This window comes from Chaetodon trifascialis, chromosome 8 (genome assembly GCF_039877785.1).
Source record: "Chaetodon trifascialis isolate fChaTrf1 chromosome 8, fChaTrf1.hap1, whole genome shotgun sequence".
Classification (NCBI taxonomy): domain Eukaryota; kingdom Metazoa; phylum Chordata; class Actinopteri; order Chaetodontiformes; family Chaetodontidae; genus Chaetodon; species Chaetodon trifascialis.
The window spans coordinates 16,106,183-16,129,553 of record NC_092063.1 but is presented as its reverse complement, the minus strand read 5'-3'; the positions used below and the strand labels follow the sequence as shown (position 1 = coordinate 16,129,553).

Genomic DNA, 23,371 nt, shown 5'->3' with positions numbered 1-23,371 from the left:
CCCTCGAACATCCTGTGTCAGCTTGTTAATTATGCCACGTCCATTGGATCATTTCGATCATTGATCAACTCTACACATGGTAGATTAACAGCCACAAAATCAATTCTAAGAAAAGAAAAAAAAAAACTGTGTTCAGGAATTATGACATCACTTCAGATGTTTACTGAGCTGCGTGTCTTCAATCGATTGAGTACAGAGCAAAGTGAAAAGTGTCACGTGTGTGGTTACAGTGACACACAAAACAAAACATTTAAACAGACAGCGTCACTTTTCCAGAAAAATCACTTCAGATAAAAACTCGTATACCTGCACCTAAACTGCAGCCATCACTTCCAGAGGAATGCTTTGCAGGGTTTGTTGCTGCGTGCTGCGTGCATCTTTAAAGCCGTGCACCTTTGCCACACGTTTCCTGGTGCAGTCCTTCACAGGGGTTACTAAGGAGATGTGACGCTGCTGTGGTGCGCAACTGTGAATATAGTAAACTTTGGTAGGCGACGAGCAAAGGAGCAGGGTTTTGCGTTGGATGTAATTACTGCCACATCAGACTGGAGACCAGACACCAGCCTTTATCAGCTCTAAGCGGTGGGCCTGCAGTCAAGTTGATTTTCTGTTTGTGACAAACACGGATTTATGGCAACTCCATGTATTTTGGCTCAAGGCATCGCAAAGAGGCCCGGATGTTCCCCTTTGCAGGTACATTTCCAAACTTTCACGAAGTCTTGATCAGCTACTCTCAAAATAAGACACCGAGTTTTCTGTCATTGGATGTCAAGTGCGTAGACCTCTTGGTTTAGACAACCGGAGGATTAATAACACACCTGCGTTAAAGCGATCCACTGGAGCTCCACTTACCCTTTGCTTCGATGTAGCTCCATAACGGTCTGAGCACATTTTAAGGTTGCAGTGTGCAGAGGAGGTGATGCTCAGACTTTGCAGAGAGGAAGGACGCTTCCCTTAAGAGTACGACGGTGATGAGGTAGGCAGGCCCGGGCAAGCCCAGGCCCCCTGACACCTTGTGTCACCTCACTGGGATTACATTGGTGTGATCACACCTGGATGAGTGTGCGCGCGCGCGCGTGTGTGTTTTGAGCAGCTCCGTGTCCTTTTGGAGTACTGATAAAATGATCAAGTATGAACTACAGTTTGCTTCCACGTGTAGCTGTTTTGCACAATCACGCATCACGCTGTCCTAATTAATTGTGTGTGTGTGTGTGTGTGTGTGTGTGTGTGTGTGTGTGTGTGTGTGTGCAGAGTTGTCTGCCCCTCACCAGACTATCCCTCCTGTAAGATGTCCCAGTCCACTGTTACTGCTGTTACTGAAGAAGGAGGCACCTTCGAGCACCTGTGGAGCTCCCTGTGAGTGTCAGCAACACCTGCTGAGGGTTGTTTTACTTCCCAAACCATGAACATATTTCCCAGATGACGTAATGGTTTTATTAAAAATGTCAATCAGGCAATGAACAAGGAGCACGTGATTCTGTATTGCTGAATATATTATTTTATTACAAAATCAGGATATAGGGTTATTCCTAATTTACTAATCCAGAGTGAGTTTTATTTTGCTACCAGCCATCTGTAGAGCATGTGAGGGACAGTAAAGCTCTTTTCTTACACTGGATAATATATTGAAAAAAATGAAAATATTTATTAGAACTTCTAATGTGCAGATATAATGAAAAAGAACAATTGTGTGCATTCACTTATGTTCATCTCTTGCTTCCTGAGTGGATTTGATGATTTCTGCACATGATAAACTGTAATAAATATTTTCCCTGTAACATAACAAGCAGTCCGGTGAAAACTCATCCCTCTTCGATCAACTTGTACCTGTGGTGTTGTGTGTTCACAGGGAGCCAGACAGCACCTACTTTGAGCTCCCCCCGGGCAGCCAGCCGGGTGAGCGCCCGGTGCCTTCGACAAGCACCCCGGGGAACCACCGCGGCACTGCTGAGGGCTCCATGGACATCTACCACCTGAGGGACATGAATGACAATATGATGGTGAGGACATAAGTTGACACTGCATTTCAGTTTGTATCTTTGTGGTCAATGTTTGCGTTTTCCTTTGAGAAGCTGCAGCGTTTTTCTGTGACCTGCAGGGTGTTTTCCTCCATCGTATCAGATGGGTTTCTTTGTGAGCACACACACTCACACACACACATCTCATTTTCTTTGTTGTGTCCTTCCTTTCACATTTTCCCTCCAGTGCTGAGGAGATTCCCTCCTATGTAGTTTCCCTCTCCTGTGCAGCCTTTTCCCTCTCTGTATCTCCCTGCTGAGTGGCCTGTAGGGACTCTGTGTGTGTGTGTGTGTGTGTGTGTGTGTGTGTGTGTGTGTGTGTGTGTGTGTGTGTGTGTGTGTGTGTGTGTGTGTGTGTGTGTGTGTTGGGGGAGGAATAATTAAACCCCAAGCCTGGACCCCTTGCTGCTTCACTGCAGAGACATATGTAGGCTGGGGTGTGTCTGTGCACATTAACTGACAGGCACATATGTTTACAGGTGCATGTGCATGTGCACGTGCACCTGTATGTGTTTGTTGCTGGATGGAAACTTCATGTGACTTCCTCTAAAGAATTTCAAGTTTGAAACACATTTTTTTTGAGCCCACAAAGATGAATGTTTGCTGATGGTCAGATAAGTTCTTGCAGGTTCATCACATACATTTTGTTGATCATAGCCATGTCCGTCTTCCAAATATGAAATCAGAAGTCACTCCTGAACACACCTATGTTTCCTTCTGATCTGGAATATTGGTCTCTAATCTTTAAGTGGGCAAGCCTGGGCCTGCCTGGCCGGTTAATGAATAGTCATGACAGAAATAAGGAGGCGGAGCGAGGACTTGTTGTTAGATGCAAGGCCCAGTCAGGCAAGGGAAACAAGTGGAGGAGAGGAGAGGCAGGACGTCTCCTGTATCCTCCATCATGTCCTGCTCCAGCGAGGGGTCAGCTGGCCACGCAGGGCTCACCTCCTACGCCCACACTTGACCACAGCAGAGTGTCAGTCCTCTGAGAGCTGGGAAGCAGGGACATCATAGAAACTTATCCTTCAGGAGCGTTAGGATGCTTTGTGGAGTGGTAAGTGGACAAGAAACTGTTTATGTTCCCGCATGTTCAGAACTTTTAAAAGAATGTTTGAAAATGGTGCTGCACTGCTCTGGTATTGGAGATGATTTGAGTAGAAGTCTTAGTGTGACTTTGGTTCAGATTGGGAAAGAGTGAATCTATAAACTCATCACTCATTATGCTGTTTGACATTTGGACATGAGGCCTGTGTTCTCTTCTATGTTTCGTGCATGTACAAATGGCCATGGCTATTTGTGTTTGGGAATTTGAACTTTTGAGTTTGCTTGTACAATGAGTTATGTATTATCCTGGTATGAAGTTTGATTAGCATTACATTAACAACTTGGATTCATTTGGCAGACAGATGGTGACATATGCACCTGAAACAGTTTGGTCCGACCACATGATACAGTGGTAAGCTGTGTTTTAGCTCTTAGCTTAGTCATTAATCATGCAGTATTTAGGAACCATCTGTGAAGATGTTGTAGTGATCAACTACATTTCCTGCACTTTGCCAGATATTCCCAACAGGGGGCACTCTTCTTACACATCACTCCACATTTTACCCCCTCTCATCCTCACCTCTGTTTAACATAGCAGGCGTCGTTAAGACATGCTCCACTTTTCATACTATCCAGTGTCATTCATTTATGTTGCCTCACTTTTTGTCTCGGTCATGTTGTTTCCTCTTTCTTAGCAGGGCCATATGACAACATGTGAGTCTGTGCTGTGAACTGTGACTATATAGTTTGATGAGAAGCTGTAAACAGAGGTGATTAGCGGGATGATACTCTCCACATCCTCAGCCTATTATGTTTCACTCATTCTGACAAGTGAGCGTTGTTGTGGCCGACTTATTGACATTTCTCAATGTCTTGAGCCTTTAAAGCTTGGCTTTGAGTGGCGGCTACCAGGATTGCTGCCCATAGGGGACATTAGATGCTGTTGGGATGAGAGGCTTAAACACTTACACACGGTGAACACACACACTTGCTCACACAGTGGCGGCTGAGGTTTTAGCTCTGTTTCAACTTGTTGCGGATCGAGTTTAGGAATTAAGAGCGAGCACACCTGTGAGCGCATGGGTCTGTGTGACAGTGTGTGTGCGTGCATGTGTATGTGTGTGTCAAGTGGTTTTTTTTTTTTTCACACACACCTGGGCTTACCTTGTGCCCATAAAGCCCCTTTGACAATACCTGTTAGAGGCAGATTTCAAAGGTAGTAAACAGTCAGGAGAGAATCACTCTTTTATTATGAGAAAATAAGACACTCACTTTCATTCTTTTCATGAGGGTGAACTCATCATGTCTCAGCAAAATCTGTTACGTTTTCATTTTCCACTTGATTACAGTTTAGAGACTTGATTACAGTTGCTACTAACAACTTTTTAATCAAATTCGTCAGGCATTATTATTTTCTAATTCTATTGTTTTGTCTTCAAAATGTCAGTAAATAGTAAACAAAAATTCTCAGAATTTTCTTGAGCCCAAGGTGACATCTTCAAGTTCCTTCTCTATCCAAACCAATGCTCCAAAACCCAGAAATGTTCAGCAAAGCACATTTGAAAACCAATGAATGTGAGATATTTTTTTTGCCTGAAAAAGGATTCATTGATTGCCAAACGATGTGTTGTGCTGCATTTACCTAAGTTAAGAGTCAACGTATAGATCCAAACACCCACGCATGCGTTCATCCTCATTTAACCTACAAACTTTGTATTAAGTCTGGGACATTGACCCGTTCTTTTGCTTTCATCTGATAGACCGTGCCATGGAGTTTGCATATCCTTGTGTAACTTTGTCTTGGTTTTGTGTCTGTGTTTGTAATAAGTGCAAAATTAAATATTAATATGGATTAAATATTAATTATCAGAATGTCCTACCAAAAGAGACACAGTCTGAGTAATATTCACAGTAATTGCTTTGTGAGCTTGGTTGGAATCTGAGCAGAAATGGAGTAAAAAAGAAAAACAAAGCTTCAGTCGAGTATACTGTTAAAATAAACCATTTATACAGATCATTTCTCTCCAGCTGATGTATTTCAAGGTGTCAAAAATGTTGACAAATCCCTGTTTTTAAAAATGTTCAGCCTGACTACTGATTTAATGCTATATTGATATACAATACTGGGTGGTGGTGGTGGTGGTGGTGGTGGTGGGGTCTGACCCTTGAACTCTTGTTCTTTCATGTGTTTTCCTTCTCTGTCTCTCTGTCTCTGTCTCTCTGACTCTCTGTCAGACCAGACAGTGTTTACTTAGTGCAGGCCTTCACAAGGTGTTTGGAGCATGTGTGTACATGTGCCCCGGCATTGCCGTGTATGTCCGGGCATGCCGTAATTAGAACGTCGTACCATTTTTTGGGTTCCCATCCCTCTCTTTGCCTCTCTCCTTCTCTCCCCTCCTCTCAGTCTTTAGTTTCTCTCTCTTCACACCAGTCCTCACCTTTTTCCCTGTCTGTCCCTGGGTGCACATGTGTCTGTGTGTGTGTGTGAGAGAGAGAGAGAGGGAGAGAGAGAGAGTGAGTGAGTGAGTGTGTGGTGTGTCCACTGATGCACACCTTGCTTGAACTCTCTGGTTAGGCTATGGTCTCACACTCTCTTTGCTTTGCTGTGTTTGGACATTTCTGACTGAAGAGTTGACAAATGAGACCAAAGCATTAGAGGATGTACTACGTGAAAAAGAAGGTAAAAAGTGTTTTTTATTCTGCTCATGGGATAGTGTGTGTGTGTGTGTGTGTGTGTGTGTGTGTGTGTGTGTGTGTGTGTGTGTGTGTGTGTGTGTGTGTGTGTGCGTGCGTGCGTGCGTGCATGCAATGCTGTGGCTATTTAAGTGGAACATGCCATCTGTGTTAATTATTTGACACACATCATGGGAATATAATAATTTTAAATGAATAATTGAGATTATTTGTGGGGTTTTTTTTCATTATGTGTTGCTTGGTTTGTCTTACTGAAACTGAAAGAGTTCTTGTTAAATTGGTTGAATAATAATAGACTCACTGTTGTTCAAGTAACTGCTTGATGCCGATAAGTAGAAGGTGGACACGAGGACTTTCAGTGCCATAGTTGGCTGTTTGGGCTTCTTGGTTTTTCTGTGTTTCTGTTCAAGTAGTGTGAGAAGGAATCAACAAATGAACATGGATGATCGAAAAAAGAAGCAGCCACAGAGTTTTCCTTCTACAGTAGCTCCTGAGTTTGTGTACCACAATGTATGGGCCTCACATTGTGTTAACTTTGACAGTGCAACAAATCTTCTGCTCACAGTGGAGAGGACAAGATGGGAATGGCAGGCAATTAGGCAGATTACGCCAGTGTTTTACAACTTGCCTCATATAGCCCCAAGGAGGCTACTGTGGGGACCTCACTGCAACCACCACTCAATTACATTCACTGACACACACACACACACACACACACACACACACACACACACACACACACACACAAATTATATTTGTGTCCCTGCACTTGTTATGATTTGATCACCAAACCTCAGTTTTTATGTGTTGTTCAAATCACACAAGAGTCCTCAGTGTCCATTAGGGACACCCACCCAGACAGTTACACATGAATCAGTCCCACACACATGCAGCCTCACACACATACACTTCCCGCAACTCTCCCATCCCAGTGTAATCCGACCTAGCGTTAAGCCCCTGTGTCTCCGGCACCTTTACCTGTGCCCTCCCTCTGTCTCTCTCCTCCCTCCCTCTTCGCCTCGCTCATTCTCTTGGCTTTTCTTTTCTCCCCAGTCCCAATACAACTTGCTGAGCAGCAGCATGGAGAGCCTGGGGAGCCGTGCAACGTCCGCCAGCCCCTACAGCTCCGAGAACGCCTCCTCGTCGGCCGTGCCCACCCCCTCGCCCTACTCCCAGCCCAACTCCACCTTCGAGGGCCTGTCGCCTGCTCCGGCCATCCCCTCCAACACCGACTACCCCGGACTGCACGCCTTCCAGGTGTCCTTCCAGCAGTCCAGCACCGCCAAGTCTGCCACATGGACCGTGAGTACACACACTTTCCTGGCTTGGCATGCAATTTGTGTGTAAATCTGTGTGTATATCTGTGTGTCTTTTTCGGGCCCTCTGTCTTACTGAGCAACTACTGTATCTTGCACCCAAATAAACATGCACACACAAAGACATAATTTCACACACAAGTACAGACACTCAAGCCAGCACATGTGCAGGCATGTTGCAAGAGAAAGTAGTGCATCATTCAGTGATTCATCTTGACCTCTACTCACCTCCTGTAGTCAAATCTAATGTGATGAATGCAGCAGGGAATGTTTGGTACGTTGTCGGGAAAGAAGACACTGTTTGACTCAGAAGTTTTTAAAGAAATTACATTTTGGTCATTAGAGACCATTTTGCCTTGTGAAGCATGTGGTTCAGTATTAATCTGAGAAGATAATAATGGTTTCCAGCTCAGGTTTATATAAAACGAGTGTAATGTATGTCTAGGAGTCATTGCATCATACTGCCTCACTACATAAGATCAATGCAACTATGATACAGTGTAATGATAATTTATAAGTTGTCATTTAATTTGAACTTTTAGAACATGAGTCTTACTAAGAGGGGCTTAATGTAATGATTATTCATTATTTAGCTTTGCAACAGTGACAATATAGCACATTTACATGTATAACTGTATTAATATAATAAACATAATAAACATCAGAAAATAATTCTTCCTAGAGTGCATTACACTAATTATAGTGTAACTAAAAAGTACTGTAGTAGTACTTTACCATTTTATGGGGTAGTGCAAGAATAAACAAAAAAAATAAAATAAAATAAAAAAATATATATATATAGCAATATAGCAATATAGGGCAAAACCACACAACTCCCTTGCAATGTGATGGTGGTGAGAGACAGGTGAAATGGGAGCTGTGTAATTTGTCATGACCTGATGAGAGGTTTCCTCCTAGAGAGGTGTCACCTCTGACTGTCACACAGTTGACCTCCCTGAAACAAGAGCACTAAGAGACAAACTGTGTTTGCGTCTTCGTGTATCTGTGAGCATTCAGGCCTGTGAATGTGATCGACTGAGGGGCTCCTCTGTGGCTGTGTTTGCTGGAAGTAACCATGCGTGGTGGGCTCCTTTACTCAGCCCTCAGTGATGTAAGAAGATCCCCCTCTGGACATTAGAGCGATGGTCTTTGACCCACTGCTTTTCTTCCTCTGTCTCTTTCTTCCTCCGCTCTTAACATGCACTCATGGCTGTCATCTTGGCGCCTAAAATGTTTCACCCTATCCTCTCCTAAAATATGTCCATCATCTCCTTTCCCTCACTTCCATTCTCTGACTCAGGTCTTTCTCACGGCCAAACTACATTGACAGAATCCAAAGAAAACAAAAATTATTAGTTTGTTTTACCTGCAATGAAATGACTCCTGAAATGTGCAGAAACCTTTCAACCTTTTTGGTTAAACATGATACTACTGAAACTGCACAGCCCTTCAAAGTAACCTGCCTTACACTCCCCGACGTCATTTTTTTTTACTTGGAACTGCCAACAGATCTTCTGACTCTTTATTGACTACACCATCCTGCTGCAGTCTGTCTAACCCCTTTGCAACAAAATGAGCTTCTCATCAGGTTTGGTGGCTTTGAATCCACCTACCAGGTTTTTTTTTTTTGTTACCTGGAGAAGTGAGACAAAGGAGTTTTTGACTGGCACACGACTTAAGATACAGATGATGGCGCAGCAGTAAAAGGATTGTGGGGAAACCTATGATTATTCAGATGCCTCTGCTGCCATTAAACAGGAGGGATTAAAATGAGAGCAAGACCGGGTGATTGCTCTTAGCTTTTATGGAGTTTACTGTAATACTTCGTTTTGCCTTGCACTCCTGATTATAAAGCGAAGTATCAGATCATGTATTTACAATAAGTGTTATTATGAGGTAGATATGGAACAACATTTGTGTGAAATGATGCACGCGTGATCCTGTAGGACAAAATATGTTACTATTGCTGACCTTACAGGAAGCCTTAGAAAGGTTAAAAAAGTACACTGCATATATCTGCAGTGCCTACAGGGCATGATGAGATTTCCTTTAAACACTTCCTTGAAATGCAGGCAAGAAAATATTTCATTCCAAATAAAAGTGAAAGCAAGAAGTAGTTTATTCATGTTTCAGAAGAAAAAGCAAACCAAGAAAACAAAGTGTGCATAAAGGTTTGCCGGGCTGTGTTTGGGTTCAGACGCTTTTTGAGTGTTCAGTTCTTATAGCTGAGTCATGTTAGAGGTATAAAAAAATAACAGAAGGGATGAGGATTTGTGTATTTTTAACGTGCATGCATAACTGGGCGTGGGTATTTATGCAAAATTCAAGGCCCAGGTTTGAACATGCTTGAAAAAAAGGATGATTATGTGGACCAGACTGACTCACCTAGTTTGAATGCAGGAGTTAACAGTCTCTGAGGTTCTGGCTGATTTTTTGTGGCCCCAGGCGGTGGGGAATGCCAAATGCCATAGGGGCATATTGACTATAATCAGTTGCCTAGCCGCCCCCCGTACCCCACCCCTCTGTCTCCCACTACGTGCGATGCTTTGGGAGATTACAAGAAATGCCAACTGCATCACGAATTTGTCATTAAATCCCCCTTTCTCAAGTTTTCAATTGAATGATTGGTGGGACGTTAGGTTTGTGTCTGTACACAACTGGTAACCAAGTCAGTCCACATCTGCTTCACCATTCAAGAGGAGAAGAGACAAGAGGAGAAGAGAAGAGAAGAGAAGAGACGAGAAGAGAAGAGAAGAGAAGAGAAGAGAAGAGAAGAGAAGAGAAGAGAAGAGAAGAGAAGAGAAGAGAAGAGACGAGAAAAGAAGAGAAGAGACGAGAAGAGAACCGATGGGAAAAGAAGACACAATCATTATGTTTCCACATACAGTAAGTCCGTTCAAGCCCATGTTAAGCTCGTCTGGTAATCCTCCAGTCCCCCTCCTGTCTCGTCAAGACACCGTGCATTAGTGATAATAGCTCTGAAACTCTGCCGCTGTCTTGCCTCTTGAAGATGATTCTTGGCTTGGACACACTGTGGCTGGAAATGAGATCTAACACCTCAGCCTTGTCAAATAATAAGTCCTCTTTCTGTACGCTCAGATTTAACTTTATGTTTGTGTGTGTGTGTGCATGCATGTGTGTGTGTGTGTGTGTGTGTGTGTGTGTGTGTGTGTGTATGTGTGTGTGCATACAGTATGTGTCAGGGCGGGAGGGGGTGTGATGCGGTGGCTGCGGGCTCGAGCATGCACTGCAAGGCGGCTTGTCAGAAGCTGTTCTTCCCAGCTATTAGCCTCTCTCCGTTAGGACACAGGTCCCAACATGCCCTGCACAATGCATCCTTCCCTTCCTTTCCTCATGCATCATCCGTGGCCACATCACTGACGGCCTTCCTGCGGAGCAACGGATTGAGGAAAACACTCTATAAGCAAGATTTTTCACACACATTTCTGTGCACAGATGTGTTTTATCAATGGCAACAGACAGGCAAACACATGAAGTTGTTCGTACTTATGAGTCTGTGTGAGTCAGATCAATTTGTACAGCAAATGCAAGTGCTTTTTGTAGTAGTTCAGCAGATGAAGTGCTTAAAGAAAACAGCCTACAGGATTGATATTGAACGCTGCACATTGTCCAGTATCAACATCAATCGGGACATGTGCCGGACTGTGGGATGCCATCACTCCAGGAAATTAATATTCTTTGCTCTACTCTGATGTGTGTCCCTTAACACCACGAGTAACGCTGTGTGCACGCCATCGAGATCAATAGCAATCAGTATGAAAGTCAAATGATTCTTTTCAGATCATGACTGGCTCAAATGATTCCTTCAACACTTTCCAGGAAGATTTCTGATTTATTGCTATCTGAGGCAAAAATGCTTGACAAAACTGTTAGGTTTGAATGACTCATCAATTATTTCAGGGTTAAACCTTTAAGTACAGAGAACCAAGTTTAGATTATAGCTGTTGTTAAAAAAAAAACAGTCTCCACAGGTCATTACATCTGTCCTTATTTCCTCAATAGTCTCATAGAGACAAACAGCAATTACCATGACGTCAAAGAGAGTGTAGGAGATTCTCCAATTTTCTATATTGATTTGAATCCAGTATAATTACAGACTGTATGGAAATTCAGCTTAGACTGTGTGGATGTGTACAACATGCATATTCTGTGTGTGTTTGCGCAAACGTATTCGATATTTGGACAGTCAAGCGAATTTGCAGCGGGCAAGCTGTTGCTTGTGTATATGGATGACGGTCTGGCAATTATCACCCTGTCTCCAGGAGCCTGTCGGGACCTGTCTCTACTGGTCCACCGTGTAGGCAGGGCTGGATGGATGGATGGATGAATGGATGGATGGATGAATGAATGGATCAATCATTGGGACTGAAATGAGAATTGACATGTAAATAGCTAGTTAGAAGATTATACAGTGCTCTTGCAAAGTCATGATCACCTTTACATTTTGGGATGAATTGCTGGATGTTTCTATTCCAAAGACCAGCAGATTTGATTAAATGCATCTTGTATGTCAAACTTCATTGTGGTTTTTGTAGTTAAACAAAAAATGCACATGTCACCGTCTGCTCTAGATTTAGGAGAGGAGGGTTTAGGGTCCATGATGCTTAATGGTAAAAAGCAGACACTTGTTTGTTATGGGTCAGCTGGATCTCTCATAACAGTTGCCAACAGATTTCATTGAAAGTTAATGTAAAGTAAAGCAATTGGTCAATGTTTATGATGCAGATTTAGGAAATTTTGAAAGATTTATTAAGACTTTTTAATGTTTTCATTGTTTATAATCTTCATATACTATTTTTTCCCCCCTTTCCCTTTGTTAATTTCCTCTTCTCACTCACCTAGAAGACTTTTTCCAGATCAATGACAAAGCAAATAATCTCTTTAGTCTTTAATTGTGTTTGTTGTTTCTCCAGCGGTTTCTCCTTCCTCTCCATCCCTATGTCCTGAAACGAAGCCCAGTGATCTCTTGTCTGTACAAGAAGATACACACCAGATATTGTCATTCTTTATTAATGCTGTGCTTCACTTTTGGACTCACAGATTCGTGTGTGTGTGTGCATGCCTATGTGTCGTCGGTGCATGTGCACACTAGTCTGTATGGTGGACGAGTTGAGACGTCTCCCATGGCATCCCATGGGAAGATTGAAAACACAAAAAGTAATTTATGATTTTCATGTACTCAGAGGTGTTCAAAAACAATATCACCAAGCGCTGATCCCTGCTGATCATCAACTAATCCTTTTTTACTTATTGTTTTCTTTTCTCGTGGATTAAAAAAACAGAATTTTACAACAGGACTTTAGAGTGGGTGTGGACCTTCAAATCACCATTGACAACAAATCAGCTGGCACCATCGTGGCTTTACATAAGCACTGCATCTGCATATGTAATGTTGTGGTTGTGTGGTTGTGGGCCAGTTAAAAATGTTCTAGGCAAAGTTAAAAAGTGTTTTTGTGTGGTATAGGACACAGTCTTGTCTTTAACACTTGTCCTCTGGAGTTACTCAGTTACTCAGCTGACCAGCAGAAAAAGAAGTGAGTTTCTTTTCTATATAAATGACTAATTAGCTCACAGGACTGAACATGTCCTTCAATATGAGTAATATTTTTTTTTGTCAAAGTAACATTATCATTGCGTAACAATGTAGGTGAAAACATGGATATTTTTGAAACTGTTGTTGTTGACTCCACATTTGATGCAATTTGCTAGAAAGCATTTTATTAGTGATGCAGGGTAAATATACATAATAATAATAATAATAATAATAATAATAATAATAATAATGAACTTGAATTGTGTAGCATCTTTCATACAGGAATTGCAGCTCAAAGCGCTTTACAAGAAAGAAATCACATGCACCAAGTGAGAGCTTTCAATAGAAAAAAAAACAACCAAAACATAATGGACATAAAAACAGGACATAAAAATGAAAGTAAAATAAGATTGACATGATACATGAGCACGAAGTCAGTGAGCTGCTTGCATTTCTCTACACTAACACATTAAAACCACCATCATAACTAGATATCAATGACTCCTCTCTGTGACGCTGCCTACTAAAATTTCTAACCATATTTCCTATTTTCCTCTCTTCAAACGATATAGGAGTTAATATTCTTTCTGTTGTGATTATCAGTTTTCAAGATGTGATTGCTGAGGCAGGAAAAGTCCCCCAGTCTGTAAATAAGAAGTTTGTCTGGCTGTTGCATCTCAGTGAAATTATTAATTCATGGTATGGACGGGCTGTTGAGACTTGTCAGGGAAAGCGAGGTGGGAAAAGGTAATGTTGTGCACAGGTATTTCCACTACCCTCAAGGGAGTGTGTGTGTGTGTGTGTGTGTGTGTGTGTGTGTGTGTGTGTGTGTGTGTGTGAGGGGCTTAGTAACGGTGTCACAACAAGGAATCCAAGCGGTTGTCGGTGTAGGACTGACTCTTTTGCAACCGTCATCCAATCAGATTCTGAATGATCAGTGGAAATTTTCAGAAAGTTACTTCATTCAAATTGAAAGAATTTAATTGAAGTTTATGCAACAGAAAATCTTAAATCTCTTAAATCCCACACAGGATCAGTCCAATTCAAGTCCAAGAGTCCACATGAAAAAGTAAACTGTGATTAATATCTAAGGACGATCTTGCAGGAGGATGCATTTAGAAATAAAACGAATGAAAAAGGAATGATGAGAAGAGGAATATAGAGGAAAGCATGATGTGACTTCTGGAGTTAAAAGGGTGCAGCACCAAGAAACACATTTTAAAAAGAATAGTAGAAATTGAAGCCGCAGAGGTCAAGATATCCTGACTTTTAGTGCCTAAGGTGTCAAGCTCAAGAGTGAACTTCCCAGAATGCAATTCAAATAGCATCTTCTGTTAGACCCTCCCTGCCTCCTAAAGGCCGTCTTCTTTCAAACTCCACACCGCCAGTTTGTAAAACAAGCTTTCTGTTAAGTCTCAAGCCTAAATCAAGAAAACGCTGATGACATCTTCAGGGTTATTTTTGGAACTTTGGACACGTCCCTCCGGAGCCACAGAAGACTTTAAGCAACTGTTTTCGCAGGTTGAGCAGTGCTCCTTGTGATGAGTTAATTGAACTTTTGGTGGATTGCATAGTGGATGCATGCTTCCAAGATAACATGTTAGCTTATGTTGTGTATTTTCTGAAAATCAGTGACAATAACAGATGATGGATGGGCGATACTTGGCTAACAGAGGTGGTTAATGCCACAATCCAGGGTTTAACTCTAATGCTACAAACATACTTGTCTGTGACAGTTTTTCTTGCATTAAAGCATTCACCAAATGACATGATCTGATGAAATCTACCAGATAAAAACGTGATTCTTGAAATGGGATCCGTTTTTTCACCCTCAAATACAAAAAGGCAAAATGTCATTCAAATTTGTTCATATGCAGCATTGCAGTATTACAGTATTACAGCTGCATGAGTATTTCTGCCATAGGATGCGCTGTTGCATTTGTATTCAGGCCGATTTTAGCAAGTCCACACATGACAACTGTCTTCTCTTTTTTTTTTCTGGAAGGTCCCTGTTTGATTCCACAGAGAAGATTTTTGAGATTTCGTGATTGTGTTGGGGCATGTTAAGGCTTTTCCATCACCTGGTGTCCATGGATGCATCTGTACTGGCATTTATGCATGCACACATGCATACGCGTGTGTAAATGCTCATAAATTGATGCATTATTGAAGACTTGGGGACAACTCAGCATGTTCCCATTGAACTTTACTGTATACAATATATAACTGACTAACTGACAATAGTAAAAGAAATATTTTTGATGTTGTAGTTATTCATCTGGTGCACACACATACCATTTTTTTTCCACACTATCCTTTTGAAGTTACACTTCTCCTTTGCCAGCTCACATTACTACCAACAAACCCAGTCTGCTGGATAATAATCATTTATTCATTCTAATAACACAGTAATTACCTCTACTACCCAGGCATAAATTTACTGTTGACTGTTTTACAGTCCTTGTGAATTTTCCCTTTCGTCTTTGTTTCATGCTCTCCCTTTCCTCAAATGACAATTTGTTCTGCAGTCAAGATTTTATGCGATGATTACAGTGTCCTGTGGTCACACCCCACAATTTTATCATCATATTATCACCCAGCTCTATATTTGTCCACCTTGTCTTCTACTATTTAAAGTGCTCTTTTAGCTACCATGTTGATAGATGACTTAATGGCTCAAATCAAATGTTATTTCATTTTGAAACAATTCCACCTCCCGAAAGATGATTTATGCTGTGGTGTCAGTGGTGTGCACCTCCACAGACTTTCTCCTCCTTAGGTTTTATCCACAGTCGCTTCCCGAGAACATTTTCATGAAACTGAGATGACACAGCTCTTTAATGTCTTATGTTTAAATTGCAGTAGATTGTTCGAAGTCATTTATTTCATTCTAAACCACTCTGGATGGGAGCATCTGCAAAATGCCTAAATTGTAACTTTCCTGTAGCTGGCAGTAGTTCACACTCCCATGTGACTGACTGACTGGGATGTTCTGACAGTATCAGAGGCAGACAGGCCTTTTGTTGTTGCTTTTTCTCACCTACACACACACACATAAACTTGCCATTTATCAACCCAGATCACTCACTCAAGTCTCTTTTTGCCTTGTGTGTGTTCTTTTCCCATCCAGTACTCTCCGTTGCTGAAGAAGCTCTACTGTCAGATTGCCAAGACCTGTCCAATCCAAATCAAGCTTTCCTCCTCTCCTCCACATGGCAGCATCATCAGAGCCATGCCAGTCTACAAGAAAGCAGAGCATGTCACAGAAGTGGTCAAACGTTGCCCCAACCATGAGCTGGGACGAGACTTCAATGATGGTATGAAGCCTCATTGACCAAAACTGATTGTAAACTTTAAACTTTTCCCTAATACGCCAATTATTCTGGGTTAGAAAGTCAAAGACTGTGAAAGAGTGGATGCCCTTAGCACAAACATTTTGCGGGTTCAGCTTTTCGTGAGCAAGGCCATCTGGTATGTGTGACACTTTGACTGACATTAGCTGTGTCTCCATGTTTTTTTCATCATTCTCTGCACAGGTCAAGCAGCCCCAGCCAGCCACCTGATCCGAGTGGAGGGGAATAACCTCTGTCAGTACGTGGATGATCCTGTCACTGGCCGGCAGAGTGTCTTCGTGCCCTATGAGGCTCCACAGGTTGGGGCTTCATCAGCTATTATGTATCATAGAGACACTCAGTGCATTGTATTAGGTCCTTTGCAGACTGGACTTTTGACTTGACAAATTAAGAAATCTAGTCTACTGTGAATGTACAGAATATTTGTTGCATTTACTCTTTTCACGAATAATACTGATGAGGCTGAACTCCATAATAATGTTAAAAATGGGGGTTTGACAGAGAGACAACCTATATACCAATATATGGAAGAGCTGCATGATATCTTGTACATTCAGCCCTAATGTTGTTGGATGGATCAGTCAAGTCAGTGCCAAAGAAACATTCAGTTTCATTCAGGTGCTACATAGGAAGCACATCCACAAACTAGAAGAGTGCACTCAGTAGAGAGCTGATCTCTGCAGGTGTGTGTCGGGGCATGTGGGTGGGGAACAGGGGGTGCAGGGCAGGCTGTGTGTCCAGCATGTAAGCGTGACAAAAGGGAAGATGGCATGCAGGTCCAAAAACAGCAGCAATGGAAAATGTCAGTTTAAAATGTATCCTCCAAAACATGACCGTCACATATGTTGTTGCAACCGGAAACAAGATTCCAAACTGAAGCAGTCGTTGATCACTTGCAGTGCCGACCAGCCACTTAAGAGGAGTGAGGAGTCAGCAGTCAATGGTGCCATAAAACAGAGCAGTCAATGAAATAGGTCTGTCAGAAATTTTTGAATCACCACAACCACGAGAGGTTCTTGAACATACAGTCATAAATTGGCACAAAAAATATGAGGCTGATGGTTCTGGTAGTATGCAAAATTAGCTGCGGATAGACACAAACACACAGAAACACACACACAAGCAAATGCATGATCCCCCTCCAGGCGGAGATATAAAGATACCGGGCATGTCCAAACAAGCACAAGAGTGAGAAATCATGATGTCTGTGATTGCACCTGAGGAAGTTAATGGAAAGCAAATTTGTCTCGCTTCACATCAAAGTGCACTGCAACACTGCCCACTGGTGGTGGATTGGTCACATTTACTGTAAAATGGGAGGTTTACTTTGCTGCAGATTGAAATGAATTGGTTGTGCCATAAAATCCTGAAATTCCTTCATAGCCGTCAGAGACTAAGTGATATTTAAATCCCTCAGCATCCATTTATTGGTGGGATTCACTGCTTTGTGTTTCAGGTGGGGACTGAGTTCACCACCATCCTGTATAACTTCATGTGCAACAGCAGCTGTGTGGGTGGCATGAATAGGAGACCCATCCTCATCATCATCACTTTGGAAACCAGGGAGTGAGTCAAAAATGCACAATTTATACCAGCTCACACAAGGTTCTTTGAATTTACCCACAGATCAATGCAGAACATAATTTATACACAGGAATTTATATGTACTACTTCTATTACTACATATATTTAATACTCATTACCATTTACCATGACAACATGCGTTTTAGCATAAACTATGACTGCAGCCATTCAGTATAGTGTGATATTCTGTGCATTGACACACTAAGATGATGTAAAACTCAATAGTAAAGACGTACTTGGACTTAATTTGGAATGTAAGAAAACCTACATTTCAACAGAAGTTTCGTAACAAACATATTTTGTATGCCTAATCATCTCTGCAGTGGTCAGGTGTTGGGCAGAAGGTCATTTGAAGGTCGGATATGTGCGTGTCCTGGCCGAGACCGCAAAGCGGATGAGGACCACTTCAGGGAACAACAGGCCCTGAACGACAGTGTGGCCAAAAATGGCAGTGCCAACAAGCGCAGTGAGTTGAATTAAACTGCTCATGTTAACTATAGACAAGATTGAGATTGTGAGTTAGAAACCTGTTTGATTACAATTCTGTCTCTGTTGTCCGCAGACTTCAAACAGAGCCCGCCAAACATTCCCAGCCCAAATATTAACATGAGGAAGAGGCGGCATGGAGAAGAAGAAATTTACTATATTCCTGTAAGTGTATTTCAGACACGTGGGTGATACAGACTGGATGTATGAGATTTTAGCCCTTTAAATTGTGAAATTCAATCATGTAGCAGTATGTCAGAGGGTCAAATACTGGGAATAACATGTTATTGTACATGTTGCGTTTGTGTGTAGGTTCGTGGTCGGGAGAACTTTGAGCTGCTGATGAAGATTAAAGACAGTTTGGAGCTGGTGGAGCTCGTACCACAGCCACTGGTGGACTCCTACAGACAACAAACACAACAGCAACTTCTACAGAGACCGTGAGTCACTACGATACTAATATAGGCACAAGCACACAGATGTGCCCTGGTGATACACACAAATGCACACTGTGCGTAAATGTGTGAGTGAAAAGATCAGCCCAAACACTTGCATGCGCAGAAAAGCACATAAACACACACAGATAGCCCATTGTCCTTCACGACAATGTTTTCAGGGGATGGGTGGCCATTAAATCCTACACATTGGACCTTCTTGTTGACTCCATCAAACAGTTCTGAAGTATCTTCACTAACACACAGTCACACACATTCCTCTAACCTCTCCTCTTTTCTCCAGGAGCCATATAGCATCCCCCTCCTCTTACTCTCCACTGTCCAACATGAACAAGCTTCATGTCCACGGAGGCCTCAGCAAACCACCCTCAGTCAACCAGCTGGTGGGGCAGCAGCCCCAGCAACACGTCACTGCCCCCACCTCCATAGGCCATGTCGGTGAGTATCCATGTCAGAGTAAAACAAAAGGACTCACTCTAAGCACGTTTCAAACCGATTTGTCGGAAAGATTGCTGATCAAAATACGAATGCTGTCTGTTTGTGCCATTATAGTGCAGTTCTTTGTGCTGCTTTGCTGCTCATTAGTTTATTGATCATCCCTCCCTTTCTCACAGGTTCAAACATGCTCAACAGCCACCACATGCAGGCCAATGGTGATATGAATAGTGGCCATAGCAGTCAGACTCTAGTGTCTGCTTCCCACTGCAGCCCGCCCCCTCCGTATAACCCTGACCCCAGCCTTGTCAGGTACCTCACCCTCCAATGACACTCCTTCTTTATCCTCCTGTAAAGGGCCAGCAGACAGTCAGATGCACTTGTTGGGTTGAATATGAATGGGTGCCACGTTAAACAGTTAGTTTGCTTGGCAATTTTCGAACAAACTTGAACTTTTTCACAGTTTTTTGAAAAAGTTCCCCTTTGCAGTAAGATGTGTCTAGATGGAACTGTGTTGTACAGACAGTTTGATTTCATTATGGCTGCTTCGCAAAAGCTTGCATTTACATCACAAATCTCCTCACAACCATGGCTGGTGCCATAATGAAGGTCCACTGGAGAATTGTCTGCATGGAAACATTGTGTATACATAATACAACTGGAAAAAGACATTACCTGGAAAGGCTGTGTAATGAGAGTAGGTTAATTCAGTAATGTTTTAAGTAAAAGTGAAAAGAGTGTTAGTTCCTACTAGTTGATTATGCTAAGTGTCAAATCAGATGTGTTGATTAGCTCCCATTCAAAACCAGATCATTAATAATGTCTATTTGCTCTGGTCATACAGCCAAGCTGCTCAAAAGTTGTAGACCTCCACTATGGCTGCCAGAGGGTTTGTTTTGTCACCCAAAAGCCCAAACTGTGTGTCTCACACTTACATCTAAAATCATTCACACTGTCACTGTGTATACAGCCACCCTTTGCAATGCACTACAGTGAATTTTCTTCAAAAGAAATTTCCATTGTTTAAGTTCTGTTTAATTTGAATTTTAAACGGGGTTTTTTTTTCCAGATTTTTAAAGATAATATGTCATTGCAGTTGTTACTTAGACTTTGCTTTTGCAATTTTAACATTTTTTAATATGTTTCTAGATTGTTATGTTGATTGTAAAGTTAAATTGCACAGTTAGCTTATTTTTCCATTACATTGTATGTTGCTAAAACATTAACAAATCATGTATTTATAATAAAGGTTCTTCATCAAAGCAAGAATGGCCTTATGAATCATTAATAAAAATGCATGTTTATGATTTTACTTCCACTGCATCCATCAAGATGTATAGTTTCTGGACACTTGAGGCTAGATCTGTGCCCTAATTCTCTCAGTCAGCTTTGAAATAAACTAATAATAGCTGGAGTAGATAGTGAGCTACTGATGTAACATAACAGAACGAGGTGCTTTTCTGGTCACTTCTGTCTAAAAATAAGTGCTGACCCTAATTATCGAGTTAGGATATTCTTTATTGTACTCTAGCACAACTGCACTTTTCCTCAGTGTTGAAGTTGAGTTTTATATTATAGTACTACTTCTAGCTTTGTAGCTGTGGTCTAATGGCAGTCTAAGCAGCCCTGCTTTTCTTCCCATACAGTTTTCTAACCAGTCTGGGCTGCCAGAACTTCATTGAGTACTTCACCTCCCAAGGCCTCCAGTCTATCTACCATCTCCAGACTCTCTCCATGGAGGTAACCACTCCATTCCTTCACTCACTACCTCACAGCAACAATTGCGATTAGAATTACTTCATAGTACTCTTGCACAATAATAGTTATGTATAGAGCTTCATAGAAAACAAATGATGCCTCATAGAAAACAAAAGAAAAAGTGAAAAAAAGAACAAACAATAGTGTACATAAAACAGAAAAGGAAGTGGACATAACTCTGCCTAATGTTCCTACTGGTACTTTTGGCCCCATATTTGCTGTGTATATAAGCAAATTCATGAGGATGCACGTGCAGTCCTATCATGTTATGTCTTTTTTCCCTACATTCTTACACACCTCCAATGTCCTCTTTTGTGCCTTCACCAGGATTTAGGTGCACTGAAGATACCGGAGCAGTCCTGCCTTGCCATCTGGCGAGGTCTGCAGGACATGAAGCAAGGTGCCACCCTCCAATTGCCTACGTCTTCTCATCACCACGACTATCATGGCCAGCAGCTTCTTCGCTCCAGCAGCAACATGGCTGCCTCTGCCATAGCGGCCATTGGCGCTGCCGGTGGGGAGCTGCAACGTCAGCGCGTAATGGAGGCTGTACACTTTCGTGTCCGCCACACTATCACCATCCCCAACAGGTCAGGTGTCGTTGGGACATCAGGGATGGCAGGAGCTACTGATGAGTGGGCTGACTTTGGTTTTGACATGCCTGACTGCAAGCTGTCACGTAACAAGCACTCCATCAAGGAGGAGTTCATGGAAAGTGATATTCACTGAGCCCAAAATGAATCTTTGGACTGTTTTTCCAATATTATTGTCAGCATCAGCCTAATCACTGAGTTAAAGCAGGTGGATACGTTCTTTAAACGGGCTTTTAGGTATTGCTGTCACATTGCAGTCAATGATTTTGCCGAGAACCAAGTTCCATTTTGAATGTGGGACATTTTCAGTGTGTTAATGCACTTTCCTGTGCAATCTTTCTTTTGTGCTTGAAAAATTGTTCCACCCAAAAGACTGAACATGAAATCATCAAAGAGGACATATCAAACCTAAATAGCAAATACCACTATGGTAACAGCATTATCAAGACAATGCTGAAGACACATGGTTTGGACGAAACTTGTGCTTCGTGCATGTTAAACGAGGGAGATATTAATTTTTCTGGATGAAAGAAAAATGAATATTGGTTGCACTGTGCAATAATACATGACACATTGTTCAGCATCCAATGTCATTATGGTGAACATAAAATGTAGCAATAGCATAATCGCACAAATGTCACATTTGACGTATCAGCATTTCACAACTTGCTAGTTTCAATTTTGTGTTTGAATACAAAAACTTAGTTCTCAACTGACTTATTTATTGTTCTCTCAGTTTTCCTTCACCCGAAAAACTGTATATACTATATCTTGTAAATGTTTTGGACTAGATGTGGTTGAAAAGGGGTATTTAGATTCAAAATGGTGTATCTCCTGGTGGAACCAAATGTATAGAGTTGAATGGTAATCAAACTCAGCAAAGGGAACACATAGTCACGTGTATTTTTAATGGCTATGATAATGGGATGACCTCTAGTTCAGTATGCCCTTATCATTTCATTGTTAAAAGTTAGTTGAATGGGCTTTGGTATTAATAGTGTGAAACTCGGAATGGAAATCACAGTCAACATGTGAATATCAGAAATTAGACATTTTCATCCATTGCTTTTTAATTAGGGTGTCCAAAATATTGTGTTAATTCTTGTATAAATTGCAAAACAGTTGAGAAACAAAATATCAAAATCAGTATTATGTATTAATAGCAGGGATTTAATCTGAATTTTGAGTAATAATGTAGGAAATGTATCCCCGTTTACCAAGACACAAGATGAGTCAGTGGCATTTTCGTTCTTCTCTGTGTATTTTGAAAAACCTTGCAGGGCAAGGTCCTCATATCAATTATAGCTAGTCCTGTAGCCAGCCTCGTATGTATTGTCATGGCACTTGTTTGTATATATTCACAGCAACATTCCAGTTTTATTTCTAGATTGCCATCCAGCATGATTAATCATGGTGCAATTCTAATAATGGTGTCAAAATTGTTTGTAGTAGCTACATGACATTGTACCATGATAATAATTTGTACTACAACTTGCAGTCATATTTTTTTTATCAAGGCCTTCTCACTTACAAAGACACATACTTTCACCCACTAAACACCAACTGGTCAGAGAAAGAGCACTTTAATGCTTTAACAGTAAAACAATTTAGGATTATTTGTGCTTATGATCAGTATTATGCATTACCACATTGTAAATAGAAACAGTGCTTGTTTTAATATTCCTGGTAAGTTTTTTGTTATTGGTTTTGTAAAGATTATTAAGATGTGTACTTATATGGTGTAACTATTGTTGTTTGTGAGTCCATTAGTTTCTAAGGTTGGTAAGTTGTGGTTTTTGTTCTGTTTTGTTTTTATTTACATCATGGATATTAAAATATTTCCATTCCTTCAATGTCTCTTATTTATCAGAATCAAAAAATATTTTTTACTGATTAGCCCACTGGTCTGAGTTTTATTTGAATGAACTTTTAAGTTACGCTAATTGTCAAGGGAAAGTGCCTGCTGCTCGAGGAAAAAGGGGGCCTTTCTGTGTGGAGTTTGCATGTTCTCCCGTGTTCACTGGGGTTTCCTCCTTAATAACCCCTACTAAAAACATGCAAGAAGATCACCACCTGACCAA

The 23,371-nt window shown here is 41.5% G+C and overlaps 1 protein-coding gene across 2 annotated transcripts; it reads left to right on the top strand.

Moving 5' to 3' along the window:
• Positions 1–1,273: 1,273 nt before the first annotated feature.
• tp73 (tumor protein p73) lies at positions 1,274–22,879 on the top strand. Of its 2 annotated transcripts, XM_070967849.1 has the most exons (13): positions 1,274–1,356; positions 1,850–2,000; positions 6,810–7,058; positions 15,757–15,943; positions 16,163–16,278; positions 17,436–17,545; positions 17,887–18,029; positions 18,126–18,214; positions 18,362–18,489; positions 18,788–18,942; positions 19,119–19,251; positions 20,586–20,679; positions 21,025–22,879. In XM_070967849.1, exons 1-13 carry the CDS (start codon positions 1,289–1,291, stop codon positions 21,424–21,426), a joined length of 2,025 nt encoding a protein of 674 aa, XP_070823950.1. In that variant the 5' UTR covers positions 1,274–1,288; the 3' UTR covers positions 21,427–22,879. The 2 variants fall into 2 exon arrangements, with proteins under 2 accessions (XP_070823950.1, XP_070823949.1); XM_070967848.1 differs by lacking the exons at positions 1,274–1,356; positions 1,850–2,000 and adding an exon at positions 5,612–5,742.
• Positions 22,880–23,371: the final 492 nt, after the last annotated feature.

Excerpts from the sequence above, each read along its gene's own strand:
- tp73 (XM_070967849.1), top strand. The coding sequence starts at position 1,289 with ATGTCCCAGTCCACTGTTACTGCTGTTACTGAAGAAGGAGGCACCTTC. Across the intron at positions 1,357-1,849 it reads GAGCACCTGTGGAGCTCCCT|GGAGCCAGACAGCACCTACT; the intron begins GTGAGTGTCAGC and ends GTGTGTTCACAG. Across the intron at positions 18,943-19,118 it reads CACCTCCATAGGCCATGTCG|GTTCAAACATGCTCAACAGC; the intron begins GTGAGTATCCAT and ends CCTTTCTCACAG.